Source organism: Dipodomys ordii, unplaced genomic scaffold (genome assembly GCF_000151885.1).
Source record: "Dipodomys ordii isolate 6190 unplaced genomic scaffold, Dord_2.0 Scaffold55, whole genome shotgun sequence".
In the NCBI taxonomy this organism is placed as follows: Eukaryota; Metazoa; Chordata; class Mammalia; order Rodentia; family Heteromyidae; genus Dipodomys; species Dipodomys ordii.
Window position 1 is genome coordinate 848,390 of NW_012267271.1, and position 24,749 is coordinate 873,138.

Consider the following 24,749-nt stretch of genomic DNA (forward strand, 5'->3'; position numbering starts at 1 on the left):
AGAAGAAAAATAAGCCACAGGGAAATATTGTTGAACATACAGATGCTGATCACCTATAAAACTAATGAACTACTGTCAATAAGGTATTGTTAGTGGTTTCTGAAAAAATGAAGTTAAAATTGTAATCACAGTAAGATTTTGCATGCCTCTGTCCAATGAGTAAAATACACTGAAGTCTTTTTATTTTTTAGGCATAGCAAAAACTTCACAGTAAACTACTTTGTTCATTTTATAGTATACCTATAATATTTTACAAATAGCTTGCCCCAAACTAAACTCTTTTTTTAAATTCCCCCTCCCCCACCAAAGTTGTAAAGTTCGTTTTTCGACATAACGACTTGTACATCTCATTGTTGCAATGGGTCCTCCTGTATCCCTGTTTTTGCAATTTGTTTTTTCCCTTTCCCTCCACATATACCAACATCATATATAGTGAAAACAGGGGTTGTACCATGGGGGAGGGACATACAAGGCAACAAAGACATAATCTTATAAATATGTTAGAAACAATCGCATGAAAGATCTCTCTCTCTCTCTGTTTTTTTTTTGTTTGTTTTTGGTCAGTTGTGAGGCTTGAGCTCTAGGCCTGGGAGCTGTCCCTGAACAATTCAGCTCAAGGCTCATGCTCTACCACTTGAGCCATTGCATCACTTCTAGTTTTCTGGTGCTTTTTTTTTTTAATTGTGATTAAGTGATTACATAATTTCCCAAATTTCACAGTATTGTGGAATAATGATGCTCATTTAAAGTCACAAGCTCATTCTAACTTTCCTGGAGCAAATTGTCTATCACGGTCTATAACATATAATGGTATACACATATACACCATACATGTGATCAGCAGGATGGAGATATTTAGTAGTGGTTCGACCAGATGAGTGGAAGTTCTTTGTTTCTTAAGTCCTATTAATTTTGTCATATCACCTAACATTTTGGATTTAACATCCACCTATCAGGGAGACCATGTACTGTTTGTCTCTTTGCTCTTGGCTTACCTCGCTCAACATGATTTCTTCTAGCTCCATCCATTTCCCTGCAAATGCCATTACTTTGTCATTTCTAATGGCTGCATAATATTCCATTGCGTATAGATACCACAATTTTTGGATCCATTCATCTGTGGTGGGCATCTGGGTTGTTTCCATATCCTAGCTATTGTGAACAGTGCTGCAATAAAAAGGAAGGGCACGTGTCCTTGTATATTGGTTCCTGTTGTTCAGGGTAGATGCCTAGAAGTGGTATGACTGGGTCATAAGGGAGGTCAATCTTTAGCTTTCTAAGGACCCTCCAGACTGCTTTCCAAAGTGGTTGTATAAGTGTACATTCCCACCAGCAGTGTAATAGGGTTCTTCTTTCTCCACATCCCCTCCAGCATTTGTCGTTGGCTGATTTGTGGATGTGGGACATTCTGACTGGCCAAACTAAACTCTTACACTAATTTAGTAAAGAAGGGTTGTTTGTTAGGACAGTCTCTTGCCCTCTACTTTGGTGGTTTTCTCAGATGAGTCATTTCTCTTTCTGCCTTCTTAGTTTCTTTCTACTTGAACTTCAATTTAAAAAAATCTTCTTCCTAATCTTTCTTCCTTATTTTTCTTTTTTTTGGGGGTCCGGTGATGGGGCCTGAACTCTGGGCCTGGGTGCTGTCCCTCAGCTCTTCAGCTCAAAGCTAGCGCTCTACCACTTGAGCCACAGCGCCACTTCCGGCTTTTTTCTGTTTGCTTATGTGGTGCTGAGGAATCAAACCCAGAGCTTCATGCATGCAAGGCAAGCACTCTATCACTGAGCCACCTTCCCAGCCTGTCTTCCTTATTTTTAAATTTTGGTAAAATTTCTTATTTTCAGAAGAGTTGCAAGAATAGTAGGAAGAATTATCATGTACCCTTTACCCAGTTTGTCTCAAATGTTGTGTTGATATTTTATTACTTTGATAACTTTACCCTTCTCTCTCTTTACACACACACACACACACACAAACACACAACACCTATATAGACACTTTATATATAAAGTGTTTTTCAGGAACTTTTGAGAATAAACTGCAGACAGACAATATGTTCCTTTACCCCTAAATACCTGAGTATAGTTAATTTTGCTACAACATGACATATGCTTCAGGGCACAACACTCAAAAGCTCAACACTGACATTAGAAATAGGACAGTATTCTGATAAAAATGGCAGCACACTTTGCACATGGTTAGTGATGAAGAAATACATTACAATGACCATGTTATTTTACTTTGAAGAAGACTGAGGTTTGCAGAAGTGGATGGCAAAAAGGTTACAGCTTGTATGTTATAAAGTGATGGAAGGAGAATGTGAGACTTTCCAAGGACAGAATGATACCTGAAGAACTGAAACAACTGGCAGATATCATCGGCTAATGTGTATAAATTGTCTATTCCTTTATATCTTGGTTAGCTAGGACCAGTTTTTGGAATCATCTAGAAATTTTCATGGAAGAAATCCTCAAAAACAAATTAAGTGAAATTCACATTATGCCTAAATTAGTCTTTAATATAGTTATTATACAGCTGGGCACTGGGAACTAATAATGCCTGTAATCCTAGCTACTTGGGAGGCTGAGAACTAAGGATTGTGATTTGAAGCCAGCCTGGGCAAAAAAGTCCATGAGATGCTTATCTCCAATTGACTACCAAAAAAGCCAGAAGTGGAGCTATGGCTCAAGTGGTAGAGTACCAGTCTTGAGCAAATAAAACTCAGGGAGTACCCAGGCCCTGAGTTCAAGCCCTATTACTAGTATGCACATGCACACGCACATGTGCACACACACAAAATATAGTGACTACATTGGGACAACCTTGTGTCATCAGAACATGGTTATAGCTAAGTATGGTGGCTCATTCCTGTTATCCTAGCTTCTTTGAGGTTGGAGATGAGAAGAATTATAGTTCAATATCAGGGCATAAACTATTCAAAATTAACAACAACAAAAAAAGGGTTGGGGATGTGGCTCAAGTAGGCAGAGTGGCTACCTGGCATGCAGAAGGCCCTGAGTTCATACTCCTGTCTGAAAACAATAATACCACCCCAGGAGATATAATAAACTGACTATACTTTGCAAAAGCATTCATGTTCTCCTATTTAACCTGTACTAACCTAACTACAATAATCAAAATCAGGAAAGTAACATTGATAAAACAAAAATCTAATCTTCAAGACCAGGCACTAGTGGCTCATGACTATAATCCTAGCTACACAGGAGGCTGAGATCTTAGGATCGTAGTTTGAAGCCAGCTCAAGTAGAAAAATCCATGAGAGTCTTCAATTAAGCACTCCCCCCCCCCCCCGAAAGCCAGAAGTGGAGTTGTGGCTCAAGTAGTAGAACACTAGCCCTGAGCATAAAAGCTTAGGAGTAGTGCTCAGGCCCTGAGCTCAAGCCCCAGAGAAACACACACACACACACACACACACACACACACACACACACACACGCACGCACACACACGCACGCACACACACACACACACAGTGGCTCAAGTAGTAGAACACTAGCCCTGAGCATAAAAGCTTAGGAGTAGTGCTCAGGCCCTGAGCTCAAGCCCCAGAGAAACACACACACACACACACACACACACACACTGCTCAGTCCCTGAGCTCAAGCCCCAGAAACACACACACACACACACACACTGAGCTCAAGCCCCAGAAATACACACACATATCTAATCTTCAGACTTTATTCATAATCTGCCAATTGTAGAAAATACATTTTCATACCAAAAGAAAATTCTGGTTCCTATATCACATTCCTCATCTTGCCTTGCAGTATCCTTTAATGCGGAACAATTCTTGGGTCTTCCTTTGTTGAAGATATTACCATTTTGAAGAGCACAGGCCAGCTATTTTGTGAAATGTCCTTCAATTCAGGTCAAACGTTCTACTCTCACTTCAATCTATGACTGTTGGCTAAGGCACTATTAATGACTGAAATCTTCCTGAATATGATTCAAGTGTGGAGGTAGGGTCTATGCCTTTTATCATAGCACTCTTTGAAAAATCAAGTGAAATCTACATTGGGAAATGTAAAAAAAAGACAGTTACCTAACTGCCCTCAAAATAAAAGTTTCTTCTTTTAAGAAGGATAAACGGAATTGTTATAGATAAGAGTTAGTGGGCATGGAAGGAGTGGAAGAAGGAACACATAGAGAAACATTGAGACACTGCAAAGAGATTCATAATGCCTGTTTCTTTAGCTAGGTGCTAAGTTACAGGCATTTGTCTTGTTCTGCCATGTAATGTAAGTACATATAGCTCCTCTGTGTAAATATAAGTTGCATGACAAATGAAATAGTGCAATAACATAATAAATGAGGCCTCTGTAATACCAAGTATGTGCCAGGGCCCGCAGTAATGACAGAGCTGTCTTATCCCTGAAGAGTTGATGAGCCCTATGCACTTCCAGGAGAAGCTGCTCTCCAGGACCATGAACCACCTTGGGCACTAAATGCTAGGAGGAGTAGGATATGAACCAGAGCGAGGAAAGGAAAAGGAGGTGCAGGTCAAAGTGAGGAAGGGACACAGAAAACATGAGAAAGCAGTAGCCAACTTTTTGGACATTACCAAAAGCAACATAGTTGTAAACTCTGTGAAAGCAGAAAGCTTTAATGAACTCCAAATCATTCTTAAGTCAAGAGCCTAATTTCACATAAAACAATAATGAGGAAAGTTCAAATCCCACACAGAATTAATATAAGGGATATAAAAAGGTCCAGAATAACAACCCCAGGAAGGCATGCCTGAAAAATATGAAGACAAGACTAAAACTAGAATGTACCATGTTAAAATGAGCTAAAGACACTGAGAAAATGATGTGAGGTGTGAAAGAACAGCATGTACCTCAATTAAAAAAAAAACTTAGGAATCTGAGGGGATAGAACTCAGGAAAGACATAGAAAATAAAGTTATTTGCTGAAGTAAGATTAAGCTAGAAGAAATATAGGAGCAGAAAATACCTACAGAAAAACAGAATAACAACTCTTTAAATTCAGAAATAAATGAAGAGTTATATAACATAAAAATTTACAAAGAGGGGCTGGGAAGGTGGCTCAGTGGTAGAGTGCTTGCCTTGCATGCATGAGGCCTTGGGTTCGATACCTCAGCATCCCATAAGGAAAAAGAAAAAAGCCGGTCGTGGCGCTGTGGCTTAAGTGGTAGAGCGCTAGCCTTGAGCTGAAGAGCTGAGGGACAGCGCCCAGGCCCAGAGTTCAGGCCCCACGACCAGACTAAAAAAAAAAAATATTTTTTTAACAAAGAAAGAAAAAGATAAACTTTTGAAGAGAGGCAAAAAAGATTGAATATCTAGCTAACTGGAATCACTGAAGAATAGGAAAAACTGGAATCAATGTTAAAAACTCTAAGAAATTTCCTGAAAAAAATTTGTGTGAAGTTTCACATAGTTGAAACTGTCTGTGTTAAATGTTGTGGAGGATTATCCAGCATACCTGAGATTACAAAACCAAAATGACCCAGAGGGAAAAATAAACCCTTGGGCACAGAGTAAAAAAAACAAAAACCACATCTGAAATAAAGAAAGTTGAAGCCAGGCGCTAGTGGCTCATGCCATGCCTGTAATCCTAGCTACTCAGGAAGCTGAGATCTGAGGATCCCAGTTCAAAGCCAGACTGGGCAGGGAAGTCCATGAGACTTTTTTTTTGGGGGGGGGGGTCTGGTCGTGGAGCCTGAACTCTGGGCCTGGGCACTGTCCTTCAGCTCTTCAGCTCAAGGCTAGCGCTCTACCACTTGAGCCACAGTGCCACTTCTGGCTTTTTTTTCCTGCTTATGTGGTGCTGAGGAATGGAACCCAGGGCCTCATGCATGCAAGGTAAGTGCTCTACCATTGAGCCACCTTCCCAGCCCCTTCATGAGACTTTTATCTCCAATAAACCACCAGAAAACTGGAAGTGGCACTGTGGCTCAAGTGGCAGAGCACTACGATAGAACTGAAGACTCAGGGGCAGCACCCAGGCCCAGAGTTCAAGCCCCAGGACTGACACCCCCCCAAAAAAAAAGTTGAGATTATCATCATACTTTGACAGCAATGCTTTTGTTTTATATACTAACAGACCTGTACTTGCTAGTCAGGTGCTCTACTTCCTGAGCCATACTTCTAGCCTTTTTGCCCAGGTTGGCTTTGGCCAGGATCCTTTTACTTCTGTCTCCCATGTAGCTTGATAACAGAAATAAACTGCCTTTTTTTTTTTTTGAGATAAGGGTCTTGAAAACTTTATTTGCCTGGGCTGGCCTTGTACTGATCTTCCTATGTCTGCCTCCCAAATAACTGTGATTACAGATGGGAGCCATCATACTCAACCTGATTCTGTAATGCTTTTGTGAGAAGAAAACAGAGCAACACATTTAAGATAGAAAGTATAAATAAGCTTGTGATTTTATATCTACTTTCATGTATAAAGGGCACAGAAGAGCTACTAGCAACCTAACACCCAGGGGAATATTGTTCTATGAAATTTTCCTAAGGAATCCAGAAGCGAGCAAGCTGAGGACAACCAAAATCACTCAAGAGGTATCACAATTAGAACTGGAGTGACATGTAGTATCACTTGAAGAGCAAGACTAAAGGAGGCCTGAGGATAAGAGAATAGGATATATAATGGCTGTATGCCCTACCAATGTAAATATAGTTAGTTAAAAACTGAGGGATGTTTGTATATATGTTTGCCAATGGATCATGCCTATAATCCTAGCTACTCAGGAGGCTAAGATCTGAGGATTGAGGCTTGAAGTTAGTCTAGGAGGACAGCCCCCCAGTCATTCTTATCTCCAAATAAGCAGCAAAAAAGCTGGAACTGGAGGTGTGGCTCAATGGTAGAGTGACAGTCTTGAGTGGAAAAAGCTGAATGAAAGCAGGAGACCCTGATTTAAGCCCCAGTACCAGCATGACACACACATACACACAAAGTTAAAAGGTTTTGTATACTCATGTTTGTGGTAGGATCTTAATAACTTTATGGCATTATGGAGATATATTAATAATCATAGAGTCCCCTACTTTTATTATGTATTATGCCCTTAAGAACCAGAATTCTCAGTATGAAAGGAAATACAAATGTGTTAGAAGAGCTGCAGGTGGCTTAGTGATAACACTTGCCAAGCACATGTGAAACTTTGAATCCTAAAGATCAGGAATCAGTCATCAAGGAGATGTAAGCTACTCTCTGTGGCATGGTGTCCTGCAAGTAGAGGAGAAAGACATGCGGAGATTCCCTGAGGCTCTGAGATCTTCCTCTAAACCAGACTGGGCTCCTCAGCACTAGGTCTTGTGTCCTGGCTGGCAAGATACTTCTGCATCAAGATTAAATGTGTCTGGGAAGACAAAAGAATGCAAAGAATGGCTCCACATGGCTGGCAGTAGGAAGTACAGCAAGGTTTAGGTAACCTAAACAAGTTGCCTCCTGACAGGCTAAGAACCAAGATGTTACACAGTCCACATTTCCACACCAGGACACTGCCACTCAACAGGATCAGAGGAAGCATGGGGCTAGTAGAAAGACCAACAGTGCTAGAAGCAGATCGACTTGGGTTCCATCTGACCCCTTCCCAAGCAATGACACACTTGCTTGCCTCTTTCTCCTCTGGGCAATAGTTGTGACACCTGCTGACTTCCAGAACAGAAAAGATCAGAGGGATAAGACTTGATTCATTTATTTGGGGACTGGGTCTCTTTGTTGCCCAGGCTGGTCTCAAATGACTATATTCAGATGGTTCCTATCTCAGCTTCTGGAGCAGCTGGAGCTATAGGCATGCGCCTATAGGTTGGGGACTTTATTTTGCCTAGGTGGTTGCATCTCTAAGATTCAAGAAGACTGTGTAGAGGAGAACTGTGGCAAATGCTTGTTCACAGCTGTTGAGTTAAATGAGTTCAACTCTCTCTGCTTTGAGGTTTGTTTTTTTTTTTAAACCTACCAAGTCAGGTTACAAATTGTGCATCCATAACCAAGAAAACAGAAATAAAGAGCAAGCCTTATCTTTCACCCTACTTTTGTTTAACACTAAGATAAGACAGGTCACCACTGGCACAAAGCTCCCTTCACAGAGTAGATGATGACCTTTTAAGCTAGCAGTTGACTTGCTCAGGACAACTTCAAGCTCTTCAGGCCATTGTTAAGGGTGTGAAGATGAGAGAAAAAACACAGTGCAGTAAGAAAATGGGAAAGAAAGTCTAAGGCAACTTGGCAAATGAATAATGCCAGTGAGCTGTGACTGATGGGAACAGGGCTGAGTGGAGGGAGACCTGCCAGCTCACATCACTAACAGGGACCAGCAAACCAAACATAAGTAATCTCCAGCTAAAGCCTTTCCAAAACTCCTGCCACGCCTCCATGGAATGTGACTGCTGGTGAACTGGCCATTGCTGGGTGATGGATTTGTAGTGGAGAGAAGATGAACAAGGGACAAGTACTTTATATTTGCCATTGGATTTAATTCTTAAACAATTTTATGAGGGTGGCATATCATCCCTATGTAATAAATGAAAATCCTGCCATTCAAGGAGGTAATGATGCCCAAGGTTTCACAGCTTTTATATAGTAGCTGTCCTGGAATCTCAACTTTCTTTAGTTCATATCAGATGAGTTCCTACAATACAGGGAAAAACTTCTCTTACACTTGAATTCCCAATATATAACTTACAAGCTTTTCCTCACTCTCCAGCCTCTAGAAAGAGAATATACTACACCATTTGACATTTACTAGTTAATAATTGTTAAGCAATGAAACTTTGGCAAACCTACTGAAGTGTGCAGTAGTCAATCAATGTATGTGGAGTTCTGGGGTTCCAGCTGGCTCCAAGCTCAAGGTTTTAAATAATTTGTTCTTGTTTCATTATGTACAGGAACCATCTAGATATAGGACACTTTCATTGATATCACTGAAGTAGAGACTCTCTTTACTATTTTGTAGTTGAGGAAACAGGGCTCAGAAAAGTAGAGTAACTTGCCTCGACTCATACAGCTTCTAAGAGGCAGAGTCCAGGTAGCTATTAAGTGTTACTATAACCCCAGGAGCTTCCTAAGTTACTCTCCACATTCTATTTGCTGGGGGAAAGGTGCTGGCTCTCTAAACAGCCTTCTATCTGGGGCTGGCAGTGCTGATTCTAAACGTGCTTGTCCTCAGAATTGCTCCTGTGCTCCTACTCCACTCTGCACAAATAGAAGGCTGATTTTGGTTGTGGAACTCCACACAAGGAATCAGGAAGAGATGCAGAGAGGGAGGAGAAACTCTTTCTCTGCCTGCTTGGATAGGCTGTCCCGCCAGGACCCAGTATCTGTGGGCTAGCCCCTCAGATACCAGCTTTACTCAAGCAATGTGGCCCCTGGCCTTGGGATCACCACATCTGCAGCTGCTTTCTGGTCATCTTTCTGCCCCCTCCCCCGCCCCCACTTTAGGACATACATAGGCATTTTCTTATTTTCTCCTTCAGTTACCATGGACAGACCCCGATACACTGATAAAATTGCTGAACCTAGGGGGTAAGTGCAGAGGCCAGGGGTGCAGGAAGGATCTGTGGTCCTAAGCCAGGACTGTTCAGTGATAGTTGGGTCTTGGGTCTCAACACCACCTGTTGGCCAGAAACCTTTGTCTGGCCAGACAAGAGAGGAGAAGAATGTACTTGTCTTTTTCCAAGGTCTTTAGTCTTGAGGTAAAAATACACTGTTGCTATCCTAATTCCATGCGCTAGAGCAAGGCAAGTTTAACATCAACCATCAGCTACGGCAGCATTCCTCACACTCTTGTGAGGGGCACTGGGTATATGCTACGGTAGTGGGAATCTTGTGGTAAACAATGTTTTTGAAAAATGCTGGGTTAAACAAAGTAAACGTTGTTTTTCCGTATCAGGGCTTCAATGATGTGTGTTATACATTTTTAAAAAGTATTTAACAGTTCCAAATTTTATAGGATTAGAAAACACATCAATATCTTGTAGACATAATGTTTCAGGGAACACTTTCAAAAATGCTAGTTTATGGTGTTAGGGCTAAACCCTTTAGGTCTTCCAAGGTGCTCATGGACTAGAAGCTAGCCATAACTCTTTCATCCTTAGCCACTGATCCTCCTGTTGGTGCTCTAGTCACAGGATCAATGGCAACAGGTCCTCCCAAGGCCCCTGGCCTCTGCACATGCTACTTCCTGTCCCCATAGGAAGACCTTATCTCTGGTACATCCTTTCCTGGGAGGCTGCCGCTCACTGACTAACAGAAGTGATTAGTGCTATCTTTAAACACCACCTACCTGGTATAACATTCTGCTTTGGAAGTTGCCTGCCCTTGCTGCCCCCTCTGCCTTTTAGACCAACCAAGGTCCAGGTAGAATGGGCACCTGGTGAGCTTTACCAAGAAACTATATCAAGGCTTGACTATAACTGATTCCAAATTCATAGTAAAATTAAAATTCCAAAACAAGGTAAAATTCTATTGTTATGATGATTCTTAATAAAGCAGCCATATACTAATATAGCTACTTTTACTGTGGTAAAATACCTGATCTTAAAAAAAAAAAAAATCCCTAAAATTAACTGAAAACAGCCATCAAAAAAACGTGGGCTAATGCTGCCTCTGAGAAAGCTGGCCACTAGGTGTCAGCCCAGGAAAAGATGAGGAAAGGCTGCATGCAACCCGTGTTTTACGTCTTCATCCAATTATCACTATAAATATCAAATATTTAAACAACAAAATATTAGGCAATTAAAACTATCTATTAAGGGAATGTTTTTAAAAAGATGTATAAGATTTTGACATTTCCCCTTCGCAAAATAGTTTATAAATGGTGTTAGTTTAACCTGTATTTGTCAGAAGCATTTGCACAGATTAGAGGAATTGACTCCTAAGAGAAAACCAGCTCAGCTTTCTTCTGAAATGCCCTCGAACTACATGTAACATGGACCATATGGTAGTCACCACTGCAGAGAGCGGCCAGGGGAAAGGGTGTGCTCACCAGAATCAGGCAGATGGAGAGGCTGAATCCTGACTCTGCCACTTCTTAAAAAGAGACATAACCTTTCCAAGCCTCTGTTTCTCATCAGTAAAATGGGGCTGTACTGCTTTTGTAAAAATCAAGTAAGGGAATATGTTATATACAGAACCTGGCACATAATAAATGCTTGATATTTTTTCTCCTCCTTAAGTCTTAATGATTTGTTTAAGAAAACTGGTTTCGGCTACCAAACAACTAAGCATATTCATTGTAAGAACTATGATAATTTCATTCATTCAAAAGACAGTTATTGAGAATCTCCTAGGTACCAGGCTCCGTGCCAGGAGTACATGTGTAAACATGATTCTCCACTGTCTTACAGAGCAGGTTTCAAGTTCTTTGTGGAAGGGTAGCATCAGGCTGAATATAATGTAGTTGATTATTTCAAAGTCTATCACCCCCACAGATAATCAGTGTGGATGCATTTCCAAGAGCAGGGCGGAAGAAGGAAATCTACACATTTATCTTCTACTCTCTCCGAGTACCATGAACCCCTTCCTTCCCTCTATGTTGCTATACTGCTTCTGTGTGCTACGTAGAGGAAAGAATGTTCCTGTTCCTAAGCTCAGTCTAGCTACACATAGGAGGATATAGAGCTCCAGATTGTCAAATGTTGTTATTTCATTAAGACGAATCAGAAAGGCATTCTTTTCAGAGTTTCATTGGAGAAGCAAAAGACCCTAAAGCAACACTGATTTAAAACACTAGTAACAGGGGCTGGGAAGGTGGCTCAGTGGTAGAGTGCATGCCTTGCATGCCAGAGGCCCTGGGTTCGATTCCTCAGCACCACATAAGCAAAAAGAAAAAAAGCCGGAAGTGGTGCTGTGGCTCAAGTGGTAGAGCGCTAGCCTTGAGCTGAAGAGCTGAGGGACAGAGCCCAGGCCCAGAATTAAGGCCCCATGACCGGACACAAAAAAACCCAAAAAACCAAAAACCCAAAAAAAAAACAAAAACAAAAAACAAACAAAAAAACCCACTAGTAACAGACACCATATCTGTTTACCACTGCTTCCAACAAAGATACAGTGTCGAAAACTGCCATAGTAGGTCTGGTTTAGTCCATGAATGTACTCTCCTTTTATATGTTTTTAGCTAGACTAGAACAGCTACGATTTCACAGAAGATAGCCCTCTCCAGGCCCTAAACATTTCTGGTCAGCTACATGCAGCTGTGACTGTGCCTTTGTTTATTTAGACACATTGTGTGTCAGTTTATTCTTCTATTCTCAGATGAAACTGTGGGTGATATACTTGTTGGACTTAATACATCTACATTATACACATTGTACAAAGCTGAAATATAACCCCCACTCTCTGACACATAGTACAAGCAGACATCATTCATTCACTGGCTCTCCATTGATTCAACATTGAAGAACATTTACTCATCCTAGACTATGTGAGGGGCACCAATGGATAGGAAAGAGTCCATCTGAATGAAATTATGTAGGAGAAAAGCTAGGATTATTAAATGAGACCAAGTTAAAGCCTAGAATTCCTCTGGGATAAACTAAGAAACACTAGCTGTGCTTTATTTTTCAAGTTTTTACAACATATAGGCATTTTGTTTTCATCATGTTCAGTGATGCTCTTTGAAATCATTCAGTTGAGCTTGATCACGGTGTTTAGGCAGATTTCCTGCCAGTTCTCATTTTCTTTCATTTAGGAAACTACTTTTCACTTGGGCAGTCTACTTCCAGAACAATGGTTCTCAGTTCATCAAGAATTTATTGTACAACTCTGAGGGAATGGGACTTGCAACAACACTAGTTCCCGAACAACACTAGTGTCTCTGTGCTGTGGACAGTGGTGATTTGGTGACAATAATAAACAATGGTCACTGTCTCTCAATATGTAAAAAAAAATGTTTTGATGAAACAAAAAAAATTCTTAATTACATTTTCTTTTATGATTGTGTATATGTATATATGTGTGTACACACACACACACACACACACACACACACGCACGCATGTGTGTGCGTCCGGCGCCAGTACTGGGGCTTCAACTCAGAGCCAGAACTAGTTCCTTAGCTTTTTTGCTAAAGGCTAGTGCTCTACTACTTGAGCCATAGTTCTGCTTCTGGCTTTTTGGTGGCTAGTTGAAGATAGTCTCATGGACTTTTTTTTTCCCCCCTTGGGCTCAGGGTGGTAGGTTCTGGCCTTATTCCCTATCTACTGGCTTCAAACTGTAAATCCTCAGATCTCAGTCTCCTGAGTAGCTAGCCACTGGTACTCAACATTTTTATGCATTAAAAAAAAAGTGGTTTTATTTTAAACCCTTGCAAGGTACCTATCACCCTCATTAGTCAGTGTTGGTAAGCAATAACACGAATACTCCAATATTAAAAGAAATAACTAAGTATGTGATTCCATTCAAATCTTTTCATATTATTTGACATGAAAGACATACTCTGATGGTTAGCTGAAGAGACAGGACTAAGAGGTTGTTTTGCATGGCCACAGGTACCCTGACACTTGCTGAACCAACATGGAAACTACTGTTCTAGAATGTACAATTGATTCTCCTCCTCTACCTTCCTATCACCCAGAAATGGTTGCTGTCATTTAGCTATTACCTACTCAGCAGGCTCTGTGCTGGTGTTTTATAGACATCTACAAAGGAGGTGCAATTTCCATTTCCCAAGTGACGACACGAGGATGAGTGACTTCAAGTAGAATCAAAACCCAGGTGGCTTGTGAGGCTGTGCTCCCTCAGTCATACCTGGTAGCTTCCTCGGCTACCCAGCTTCTGTGGTGCCTCCCAGAGACCCAGTAGTGCAGACACCTCCTTTTATCCCCTCTTCTTGATGGGACATGATTTTGACTTTGGATGGCAACTAAGCAAGAAAAAAAATGGTCTCTGGTAGTTTCCCAGCCCTTTCTGTGGACTACTTCAGACTCTGGCTAGTGCATCTACTTAGCTCAGGCTGGTAGGTTCTGGCCTTATTCCCAATCTACCTGCCTGAAATGGATGAGAAAATAAGAAAGTCTTTCACCAAGTTTTTCTAGAGAACATTTGGGGCTACTTAATGCTATACAAAGACACCAACATCTATGCAGCAAAAGCACAAGCGTTTGGTGGTTCTTCAAAAAGTTCACTGGGGCATGGCTCAGTGGTAGAGCACTTGCCTACCATACATCATTCCCTTGGTTTGTGCTTTAGTACTATACAACCAAACCAAACGAAATCAAAACAAAGTTGTTATTTTTTTTTAATAAAAAAGACTTCAATTAATAGATGAAAAAACCCAAGCTTACCACGTTGTTACTCATACAGAATCCATTTTTAAGCAACAAAAATATTGTTAAACATAGAATTTCCACATGACCCAGCCATTCCACTCCCAGGTATAGATCCATAAGAACTGAGAGTAGGCATTCAGACAAATACTTGTATACAAATGCCCACAACAGCATTATTCACCATAGCCCAAATGGTGGAAACTTACATGTCCATCAACAGGTGAAAGGGAAAAGAAAAATAAGGTCTAGTCATATGGTAAGTAGGGTAACATTTAGTATTAACAAAGGATGAAACTTTGGATTCAAGCTGCAACTTAGATGAACCTTAAAAACATTATGCTAAGGGAAATAAGCCTGACAAAAAAGACAAATAGTGTATAATTCCACTTCTATGAAATACCTTCCACAGGCAAATCCATAGAAGCAGCAGGTAAGAGGTCACCAAACACTGGTAAGGCAGAAGTGGAAAGTTATTGCTCAATGGACAGAAAGTGTCTGTCTGGAATGATGAAAAATGTTGAAAATAGTAGTAATGGTTGCACAATATTGTGAAAGTAAGACAGACAATTGAGCTGATTTCCCATAGTTGAAGGGGGGTGGGGGGTGGGGGAGGACTCTGAAGTCAGAGCTGGCTTCCATTCCCAGCTCCACCATTCTCAAGCTGTGTGGAAAATTACAAACCCTGAGCACGGGGTTCACAGGTATACAAACCATTCACTTTCAGGACACACCTCCTCTCTGCCTTTCCCATGGGTTTCTCTCATCCTGATTTCTCACCTTGCTATACAGTACGTAGCCTCTTAGGATGCCTCCATCCTCATTTAGCACATCCCTTCTGTGTGTTCTGAGAATCCTCTGCTTTTGTGGACGGCAGGGAGTACCTACCAACCCATCAAGGGCTCTTCATACATCCTATTCTGAACCCTTCTCTGCATACTGGAAGTTACCTCCTCATAACATCACCATAAATTTGCCTCTACATCACAGGCTCCTGCATACAGACATATTTCTTCCACTCAGAAAGCTCCAAATATAATATTACAAAGCTTTATTCCCAAAGGTTTTTGGGGAAAATTAATTATAGTGTAGAAAAATGAGAGATAGCATCAATACCCAATATGGGAATGTGGTCATGGTAATATTCCTGTTCTGGATGGAATATTCTGTAGCAATATAAAAGTACTTATGAAGTACTTATTAGGTACTTATGGGAGGGAGGGGCAAACTCTTTGTACCATGAGAAACAAGTAAATACATATAAGTATATATATATAAAGTTCAGTGGAACTATAGTGATGCCTTAGTTTTCTTCTCATATTTTTCGCTATACTAAAGTAAACATAGACATAAATATAGGCTCACCTTTTAAAAACCATGAGATCAATAGTTCTACTCAAGCAGGATACAGATACACATGGTATCTTTCCAATCTGCTTCAACATAGCCTCGTGCATTCATGCTTGAAAGCCTGGCTATCAATCTGCTTTTCTCTTAACTTCTGTGCCTTCAAGGGGTTTTAGGTAGATAAATATGACTCAGCAGAATCATGTGCAAAATCAGGGCTGGTAGGTAGATGACACCTGTGCCCCTTCAGCCAGATTTGGAATAAACTGAGAAAGCAGGACTGGAGTGAGCAGGCCATGGCCTGTTTACACAGCTTATTCACGGCCCTAGTCCCAGCACTAGGCCTCCGTGGGCAGGGGCTGGCCCAGCCAGCAGGCAGGCCTCAAGAGGACCAGGCAAGCGAGCTGATAAACAACTCCCACAGTGCCCCATCAGACCAGCCTTTCTGCAGACAATGCACAGAACAAAATGCGCCTTTGAGCTCCCAAGACCATGGACTCTGATCTTTGATCTGACATTTCCTAAGGACTGAAATGGCCACACAAGGGGGATGTGCCTTCATAGGCATCACCTTAAGACAACGCCACGGAGCAGGAGATGCAAAGCTCCAAGCAGAAAAAGGGAGAAATGAAAGCACACGAATCTCTTCTCAAAAGGTCTTTAAAACAGAGACTACTGTGATAGGAAATGTCTTTCAAAGGAGGTAGGTTAGTCTTACTCGATTTCATGATCATATTATTTTAAACAAAGGAGTAAGGTAAGAGATTCTTTTAAAAATTTATTCATTCTCCCTAGGAGGGAGAAAGGAGACCATTCAAGGCAACTTCAAGAATCACACTGCTGCGCTCACCCTCCCAAAGTTGCCATTTTCTACCAGAGAAAGGATCCTTGGCCTAGCAATTAAAATCATTTGTCTTTTATCCCCTTCTTGCCAAAAAGGACCCCAGCCCTAACTAGTTAATCCCCAACACACACTGCTACTCCCAGAGTTGCCTGGCAACTGCTAGGAGGCGTGTCAGAGAGCAAGAAAGGCCTAAATAAATGAGCTGGAGCCTGGACTGCGCTTGACATGGATAAAGGAGGTTTCTCCGAATGGGGCTTCCTGGCTGCTTGTGGTTCTGTCATTTAAGTAAAGAAGAACAAGTTGGCTTGGCCAATACTGTTAAATGTCTTGGGCTTTGCATCTGATATTCTCCAGGTGACTGAAAAATGGGTCACATGCCCTTGTGATTTTCAGACACCCTCCCCTCTGCCAGGCAGCAGCAACCTCCAAAGCCTACAGCAGACAAGACAAGAAACAATGTATGTACACTGAACCCATGCTCAGTGCCAACCTCCGCCTCCAACACCTCTCTGTTCTTTCATTACTTTTGCCCAGGCTTCCCGTCCATTATTCCAAAATTCACTCACTAACACCTACACATTGTGCCATGCTCTGTGCTTGGTGCAGAAAATACAAAGAATTAAGATGGAATATATAGGAACCGGAACAAAGACAGGGGTGTGTGGCGGAACTTTATCTTGGAGTGAGGCCCACCTGGTTCTCCACTACATAGGAAGTCACTGCCAGTTGGAATCGCCATCCCTATGAAGTTGAACGAGTGCCAGTATTGTGGGAGGCCAATGAGAAGTTGGCAGACTTGGCTGTGGCCGGACACCCTTGTTGTCTCATTGTCTCACTTTCTGAACTTGGGGAGATCCCTTTGAAACATCTCTTCTGGCCCAAAAGAAATATCACCACCAATCACCACCCTGGGCCAGGCCCACATGTGCTCCCACAGACCTGCAGATAGAGAGAATCAAGCTGCTCTTGGCACAGGTCTGGGCTCAGCAACAGGGCCTTTTCCCTCTGGACAAAGCCCTAGAGCCTCCTTAGCCAGCAGCATTATGAATTTTTCTCAGTAGGAAAGGAAAGCTGGAAGCCAGGGGGTGCAGTGGAGGAGGAATGGCCCATCTGAACCGCTCAGGCCAGAACTTGAGCTCTCTACAAAGAAGCAGGCAAGATGGTGCGGCCAAGCTCTAAGCAGTTCTTAGGCTGGGCTTGTGGCTCAAGTCTGTTTTCATATTTCTAGCACAAGACAACACACTATGACTATGGGAACTGGTGTCCCATGACTGTACCACCAGCCCGAGGTGGGAAGCCACCACTCCATAACCATGTGGCAAGCACCCCAAATACCACAAAACAGTGAGGAGGGGTGAGCTGAAGGGGTAGTGACTGTGACTGTCATCCCCTGCCTTGGGGCTCTGCTCTGCAGAGCATCACCAGTTTCTCCCTTGCTTGATATCAAGGCCTCAGACTTAGCTGGATGCCCTGACCCAGTAAACCCACACAGGATAATATGCTTAAGAAAATCACTGAGACCATGTCTGAAGACATCAATAAAGGAACAGAACAGAACAGAACAGAAAACTTGGGTGTGGGTGGCTCCTACCTGTAATACTACCTACTCAGGAGGCAGAGATATCGTAGTCTTGTAGCCTGTCCATGAGATTTTTTTTTTTTTTTTTGCCAGTCATGGTGCCTGAACTCTGGGCCTGGGCACTGTCCCTCAGCTCTTCAGCTCGAGGCTAATGCTCTACCACTTGAACCACAGCACCACTTCCAGCTTTTTCTGCTTATGTGGTACTGAGGAATCGAACCCAGGGCCTCATGCATGCAAGGCAAGCACTCTACCACTGAGCCACCTTCTCAGCTCCCATGAGATTCTTTATTTCCAGTTAATCACAGAAAAAAAACAGAAGTGGAGCTGTGGCCCACGTGGTAGAGCTCCAGCCTTGAGCAAAATGAAGCTTAAGGACAGTGCCCAGGCTCAGAGTTCAAACCCCAGGACCAGAAATAACAACAACAATAATGAAAAATACAAAGCAAAACAAAACAGAACTAGGATAATGTGGTAGGCCTGGGTACAAATTTGAGGTTCACAACAACTTGATGAAAATTTGTGAGTCAGATATGGTGGTTCATGCATGTAATTCTAGCTACTTAGGAGGCTGAGATTGGGAAGATTGTGGGTTCAAGTGCACGAGACCCCATATTCAACATAAAAAGTTGGGCATGGTAGTGAATACTACTATTCCAGCTCTGGTTGGAAGGGTAAACAGGAAGATGGTTTGTCTAGGCCTGCCTGTGCAAAAAGTGTCCAGAACAAAAAGGAGTAGAGGCATGGCTCAAGCAGTAGAGTTCCTGTCTAGCAACACACACACACACACACACACACACACACACACACACACACACACACACACACACACACACAAATCTGAGTGGGGTCAAGGCAGTTTTCTTTCTTAAAGCCAGTTATGTGGCTATGATCCATGGCACTGCAGAGAATCACAGGGGTCACTTCCTAACAGTGATGTTTAAGAAGAGTTTTTGTATGATGTAAACGCTTACAGATATTAAAAGACTAAAGCAAACTACTAAGAGGAGTACTGGATTGCTTTGTCAGGGATCTCCAAACATCATAAGATGTTGACTAATGGTCAAGCAAAATGAACCAAGAGCAAACCAAAGATCCTAGTGCTTGGTTTGAAGAGTGCCAATATGGAATTTGAATTCCAGATGATGGCAGCATGGCACTTCCCATGTCTAGGTCTCTGTACCCTTCAACCCAGAGCAGGTATGATGTGTCCTTTCAGTGCTATAGATCAGAAGTCAGGGCTTGCACATGCTAGGCAAGTGTTCTACCACTGGGCTGTATTTCACAGCCCAACAGAGGAACAATTAAAAGATGAATGGCTTCTCAGGAAGGTCTTTCTGTCTCCTCAGCATTGTGCTGCCCACCATCTTGGCAGTATCACCTAAAACACCATTCTCCCCAGCTATAGAGCCACTGCCACTCCCTCTTCTCACATTTACATGTGTTCTACAGTTACTTTAATGGATCCCCAAAATAGTCCTATGTGGGGAATGTCATTACTCCATTTTTTTTAATATGGGGAGACTTCAAAAACTAAATTTATGGTTTAAAAACCACCTAGATAACATGGTGCTGTTACAGAGGTTCAATGCTTGCTTGAAAAATTTGGGGCCAACAGTGGCCTTGCAGAAAAGTCATTCTGGTATGTATGGTATACAAATGGGACTGAAAGTGACAAATCTGCCATAGTCTATTGATTCTAAGATGAAAATTTCTTCCCACTCATATCTGAAATCCAACATGTCTTATAATTGATGGAATCTTTCAGTTATGACTGGAAGTACTCTGTGTGTGTGTGTGTGTGTGCGCGCGCGCGCATGTGTGCGTGTCAGGGCTTCATACTCTTGTTTGACCTTTTCATTCACAGATGGCACTGTACCACTTAAGTCACACCTTTTTGCTAGGTAACTGGAGATAAAAATCTCTTGGATTTGTCTGTCTGGGCTGGCCCTGAACTTTGATCCTTGGATTTCACACTTCTGAGTAGCTAGGAATATAAGCACGAGAGCCTTTTCTTCCCTTCCTTGCCTTTCCTTTCTTCTCCTTTCCTTTCCTTGTCGACGGTGGAGTCTGAACTCAAGGCCTAGGCACTGTCCCTGAGCTTTTTAGGCTCAAGGCTAGTGCTTTACCCACTTTGAGCCATAGCTCCACTTCCAGTTTTCTAATGGTTCATTGGAGATAAGAATCTCACAGACTTTCTTGCCCAGTCTCTGGCTTTGAACCACGATCCTCAGATCTCAGCTTTCTGAGTAGCTAGGATTACCACGATTCTCAGATCTCAGCCTTCTGAGTAGCTAGGATTACAGGCGTGAGCCACCAGCATCTGGTGCACGTTCTTTCTTAATGCTGACTACAATAAAGGTATATTTTAGGATTGAACGGCAACTCAAATTCAAGGAAACATGCCCAAACCATTGTTTATCTTCCAATAATGCTGTTAATAGCTGTCTAGCAATCCCATCTTGTGGATGTTCTTTCAGTTACTTTCCTCAGATACCTATCATGACTACTTAGTGTGTTCCAGTGTCTTACCAGTAAAATTCCTGCTGTGAACACCATGGAATTACACTGTCCCTCTTACTACCAGTGGCTTGGGAGAGGGTGGACATTTCTTGCCCTTCCTATTTCTGGATCTTCCTATTTCTTCCTTTGTGGTGCCTTTTCCTGATGTAAGCACCTATAGGTTCTCTTCTGAGTCCCCACAACATCCCTCTAATAGTCTCTCTACCTCTAGCTTTTCTTTCATTCCATCACTGTCTTCCTGATCAAATCTGACACAGGTACATCATGTCTCTTTTCCCTACAGGGCAAATTTCACACACTCAGCCTGTCATCCAAAGCTGCCCAATCTAGTTCCAGCTTTTCCCACAGCCCCATCTCCTGCCTAAAACCCAACTTCTGATAAAACAGCCAGCCCACTGGCCATGAAGGGAAAACCCCGCCTTCCAGCCTCTGCTTGTTCAGCCAGCCCCAGGCCCACACAGGGAGGGGAGCACCTGTCCTTTCCTTTCTAAGCTTTACTCCACAAACCCGTTCCTGTACACCTTTCTTACACACTTTAAGCTCACTTGATCCTTACAACAACCTGGAGATGTGGGAAGAACAAGGTAGTCTTATCTATACTTAGTATGTAGACAAACAGATTAAGTGACTTGCACTTTTTGTTGTTGTTGTTGGTCATGGGCTTCAACTCTGAGCCTGGGCACTGTCCCTCAGCTCTTCAGCTCAAGGTGAGCACTCTACCACAGTGCCGCTTCTGGTTTTCTGGTGGCTAATTGGAGATAAGAGTCTGATGGATGTTCTTGCCTGGGCTGGCTTTGAAGCATGATCCTCAGTGCTCAGCCACCTGAGTAGCTAGGATTATAGGCGTGAGGCACCGGTGCCCAGCTGTGACGTGCACTTTTATACATCGGTGTAAAACTCCAAAAGTACAGAACCGGGGTTCAAACTCCTGGGCTTCTGTCTTTAAATCCACCTGGCACCTCTCAGGGACAGATGTCTGTATATTAGAAAATCTTCCATGAAACAACGTGTGCCCAGCTGACCTTTAGCACTACAGATTCTACATACATCACAACCTCAAGACAATGATCAGAGTGAAAATACTTCCAGCCTGTAGGGTCCTAATCAGGAACTAAGGCATGCCTAAGCCAGTAGTCCTACTGTCCTTTCAGAGTGACAATATTTTTCTCTCACAACATCATCAGGCTGGCCTGGCCCAAGATGATAACAAAAACCCAGAGTCATTTCACTTGAAGACAAGCAAGTCATAGGAACTTGCTTCAGGCTGATGGGCTTTCGAGAACTAAGGGAATGGAAAGCAGAAACAACAGCACTGGTCCACAGGCAGTGTGACCTGAGCAGACCCCTCCCAACTCACTTGGGAGGAGCTGGGCTGGGCATGCTTGTTCTTGGTTAACCAAAAGCTTCTCACAGAACCTGGAGAAGTAGAACTGCACTGAGTTTTAGAGAAGACCCAACTTTACAATGTATTGCCTAACAAGCCAGTAGGGGATATAGAGTGAACTGAGGTTTAGAAAGGAGAGGGCCATACAGGAGGCTTACATCGTCTCCTGCTCCTCCGTGCACTTTGTAGTCACTCAAATCGCCAACAATACACAGAAGCCATGAAGGTGAATCCCTAGGACACCTTTCTTCGTCAAGTATGGAAGAAAAGGCCCTTTGAGGAACCAGGGACAGCAGGGCACAGAGCAGAAGCTTTAGGACTTTGGGCAAGTCATTTTCTTCTCTTCCCTGAGACTCAGTTTCCTCACAGGATTCCTCACGGATATCCTGTGAGCCCTCAGAGAAACAGCAGCAAGGGTGAGGGCCTGGCGCCATATTTAAGACACAGGCAGTGGGGCTTTCATTTCTTCCTTCATTGAAGCAGCAAAGGCCTCCCAAATGACGCTTGGCCCCCTCATATGACAGGTGAGACCAGGAATTCCTACTCCAGACACCCCCCCCCCGCCCACAAACACACATACTCTCACTCCTCAGGGGGAGTAAAAACTGAGTTAGGCTTCTCAGCCCTGACCAAACATGAAGCTGGCCACATGCCCATGGACTACTTACCGGCTCAATTTTCAATGCGTTTCGGTAGCTACCAAAGAAAGCGGCCTGGGCCTTGAGGAAGGCTCTGGCCACACCGTCGCCTGTGGCTGTGGAGACCTTCTTCAGCCTGTTCTTCAGGGAGGAGATCTGGTGGTGGAAAGGAAACACAGGTTGAGGGCAGGCTGCAGGAGGGTTAGATTTGATAGACTGCTGAAGGAGAAACCAGTATCAGTGCAGTGTCCCACCCCTCCCAGTACTGGGGAAGGCACCTTGGAGCTCCACATACTAGACTGTAGGTTACCACTGGGCCACACCACCAGCCTCAAGCACATCTATTGAAACTATTTTTTCAAGTACTTACTATGTGCTACCTAAGCACTCCCACAGAAAATCTCTATTTTTTCCTTCAACAGTTCTATAAGGAAGGAATTGGTGTTCCTGTTCTTTGAGAGTGAAATGGTATCTGAGAAGTTAGTTACATGCCTAGGAACAACCCAAGATGGAGTTTGAATTTAAGTCTTATAACCTGAGCCCAACTATGCAAAGACTTTTAGTTCTAATTCCCTCTTTAAGCTACTTACAAATATTAGAAATAGAAGGTTAATTTATATACCTATACATCACAATGTAAAGCAATAGTTGCAGCAGGTAAAACAAAATAAACAAGAGATAGTAATAGGAAAAAAGGCAAAGAATCGGGGACCAGATTTAACATGTAACTATAAGTTACATAGTGGCTAGAGATAGACTTCAAAATTGAATTAACAACCTCCTGGTAGTCAAAGCAAGAGGGGAACAATAAATTGGTAAAGATTCCCTGTACTATGTTTTATAAACAAATCAGCAGCTGAAGAGCTGCTAGTGTCACACTATTTCCAGTGTGCTCTTCATTCACGTCAGGATGCTACACTGCACAAACTTCAGAGTGCCCCATTTATACTATGTCCCATTTATATGGTATCCTGTAATTATGCAATGTGGTGACCTGAGTCATTCATTCATATCACAAATATTTATTATGCTCAGGACTATTTTATTTTGTGTTGGTCCTGGAGCTTGAATGCAGGGGCTGGGTACTGTCTCTGAGCTTTTGTGCTCAAGGCTAGTGCTTGACCATTTGCATCACAACTCCACTTCTGGCTTTTTGTAGTTAATTGGAGATAAGAGACTCAAGGACTCTCCTGCCCAGGCTGACTTTGAACTGTGATCCTCACATCTCAGCCTCTTGAGTAGCTAGGATTACAGGCATATGCCACCAGCACCTGGCTTGCTCAGAACTAATTTAGCTGCTGAGGAAACCAGGTATGGACCTTGTTTGCATTCAGATGAAAGAAAAAATATGCAATGTGGCATTATTTCTATGCATGTCTGTTAACAGAAGTTGCCGAGAATGCCAGGAGAGCCTTCTAAAGGAAAACAGGCTTAGAGTAAGAATTAAAGGACAAGTTAAAGCATTTAACTAGACAAGGGCTGAGAACTGTGTGCTAAATCTGGAGGGTAATGTGCAAAAGCCCTGTGGTAAGGAGTTCAGAGAATAGAAAGAACCGGGCTTCAGCAGAGAGAATGAGGGGGAAGATGGCTAAGATGAAGCTAGAGGAGCAGGAAAACAGAAAGGGTCTTCCTTTATTTTGAGAAGTGGACAGCTCCCTAGCACATTAGGAACACATCTCAGGAAGCCACTACTGTAAACTGTTTAGATATGGATTATCTATGTTCTGGTATTACTTTAAGGATAAAACAGAAGATTAGGTTTAGATAATCCATACATCACTTATAAATCTGCAGTGGTAATTCTCCTGGGCACAGGATCCACATCTTTCCCCAGAGTCCTCCAGGTGCGTAGGAGCCAATAAACATTAACCATCGTTGACCTGGGATGGACTACATATACTAGAGAAATGGCCCATAGATACTATGTGTTGCTGCTAAGGAATTTATTTAGTTAGTTAGTTTGTTCATGTCAGTGCTGGGAACTGAACCCAGTGGTTCAGTTGCATGTGAAGCAAGTACTCTACCATTGAGCAACATTCCTAGTCTCTACAGGGGAACTTACAAAACTTAGGCAGCTTACTGAGATATATTTCACTATCACAAAATTCATTCATTGAAAGTATATAGTTTTGAATGTTTTTTAGTATACTCACAACTCAGACAGCCATCACTACTCCCTAACTC

At 42.5% G+C, this 24,749-nt stretch overlaps 1 protein-coding gene across 1 annotated transcript in view; it reads right to left on the reverse strand.

Annotated features, from left to right (window-relative positions):
* The window catches only part of Dennd1a (DENN/MADD domain containing 1A), a 445,652-nt gene that overhangs the window by 123,067 nt on the left and 297,836 nt on the right, over window positions 1-24,749 (reverse strand). Inside the window, exon 13 of the mRNA XM_013021256.1 lies at window positions 22,596-22,721. Within this exon, the coding sequence (XP_012876710.1) occupies window positions 22,596-22,721 (126 nt within the window). The remainder of the gene's footprint in view (window positions 1-22,595; window positions 22,722-24,749) is intronic.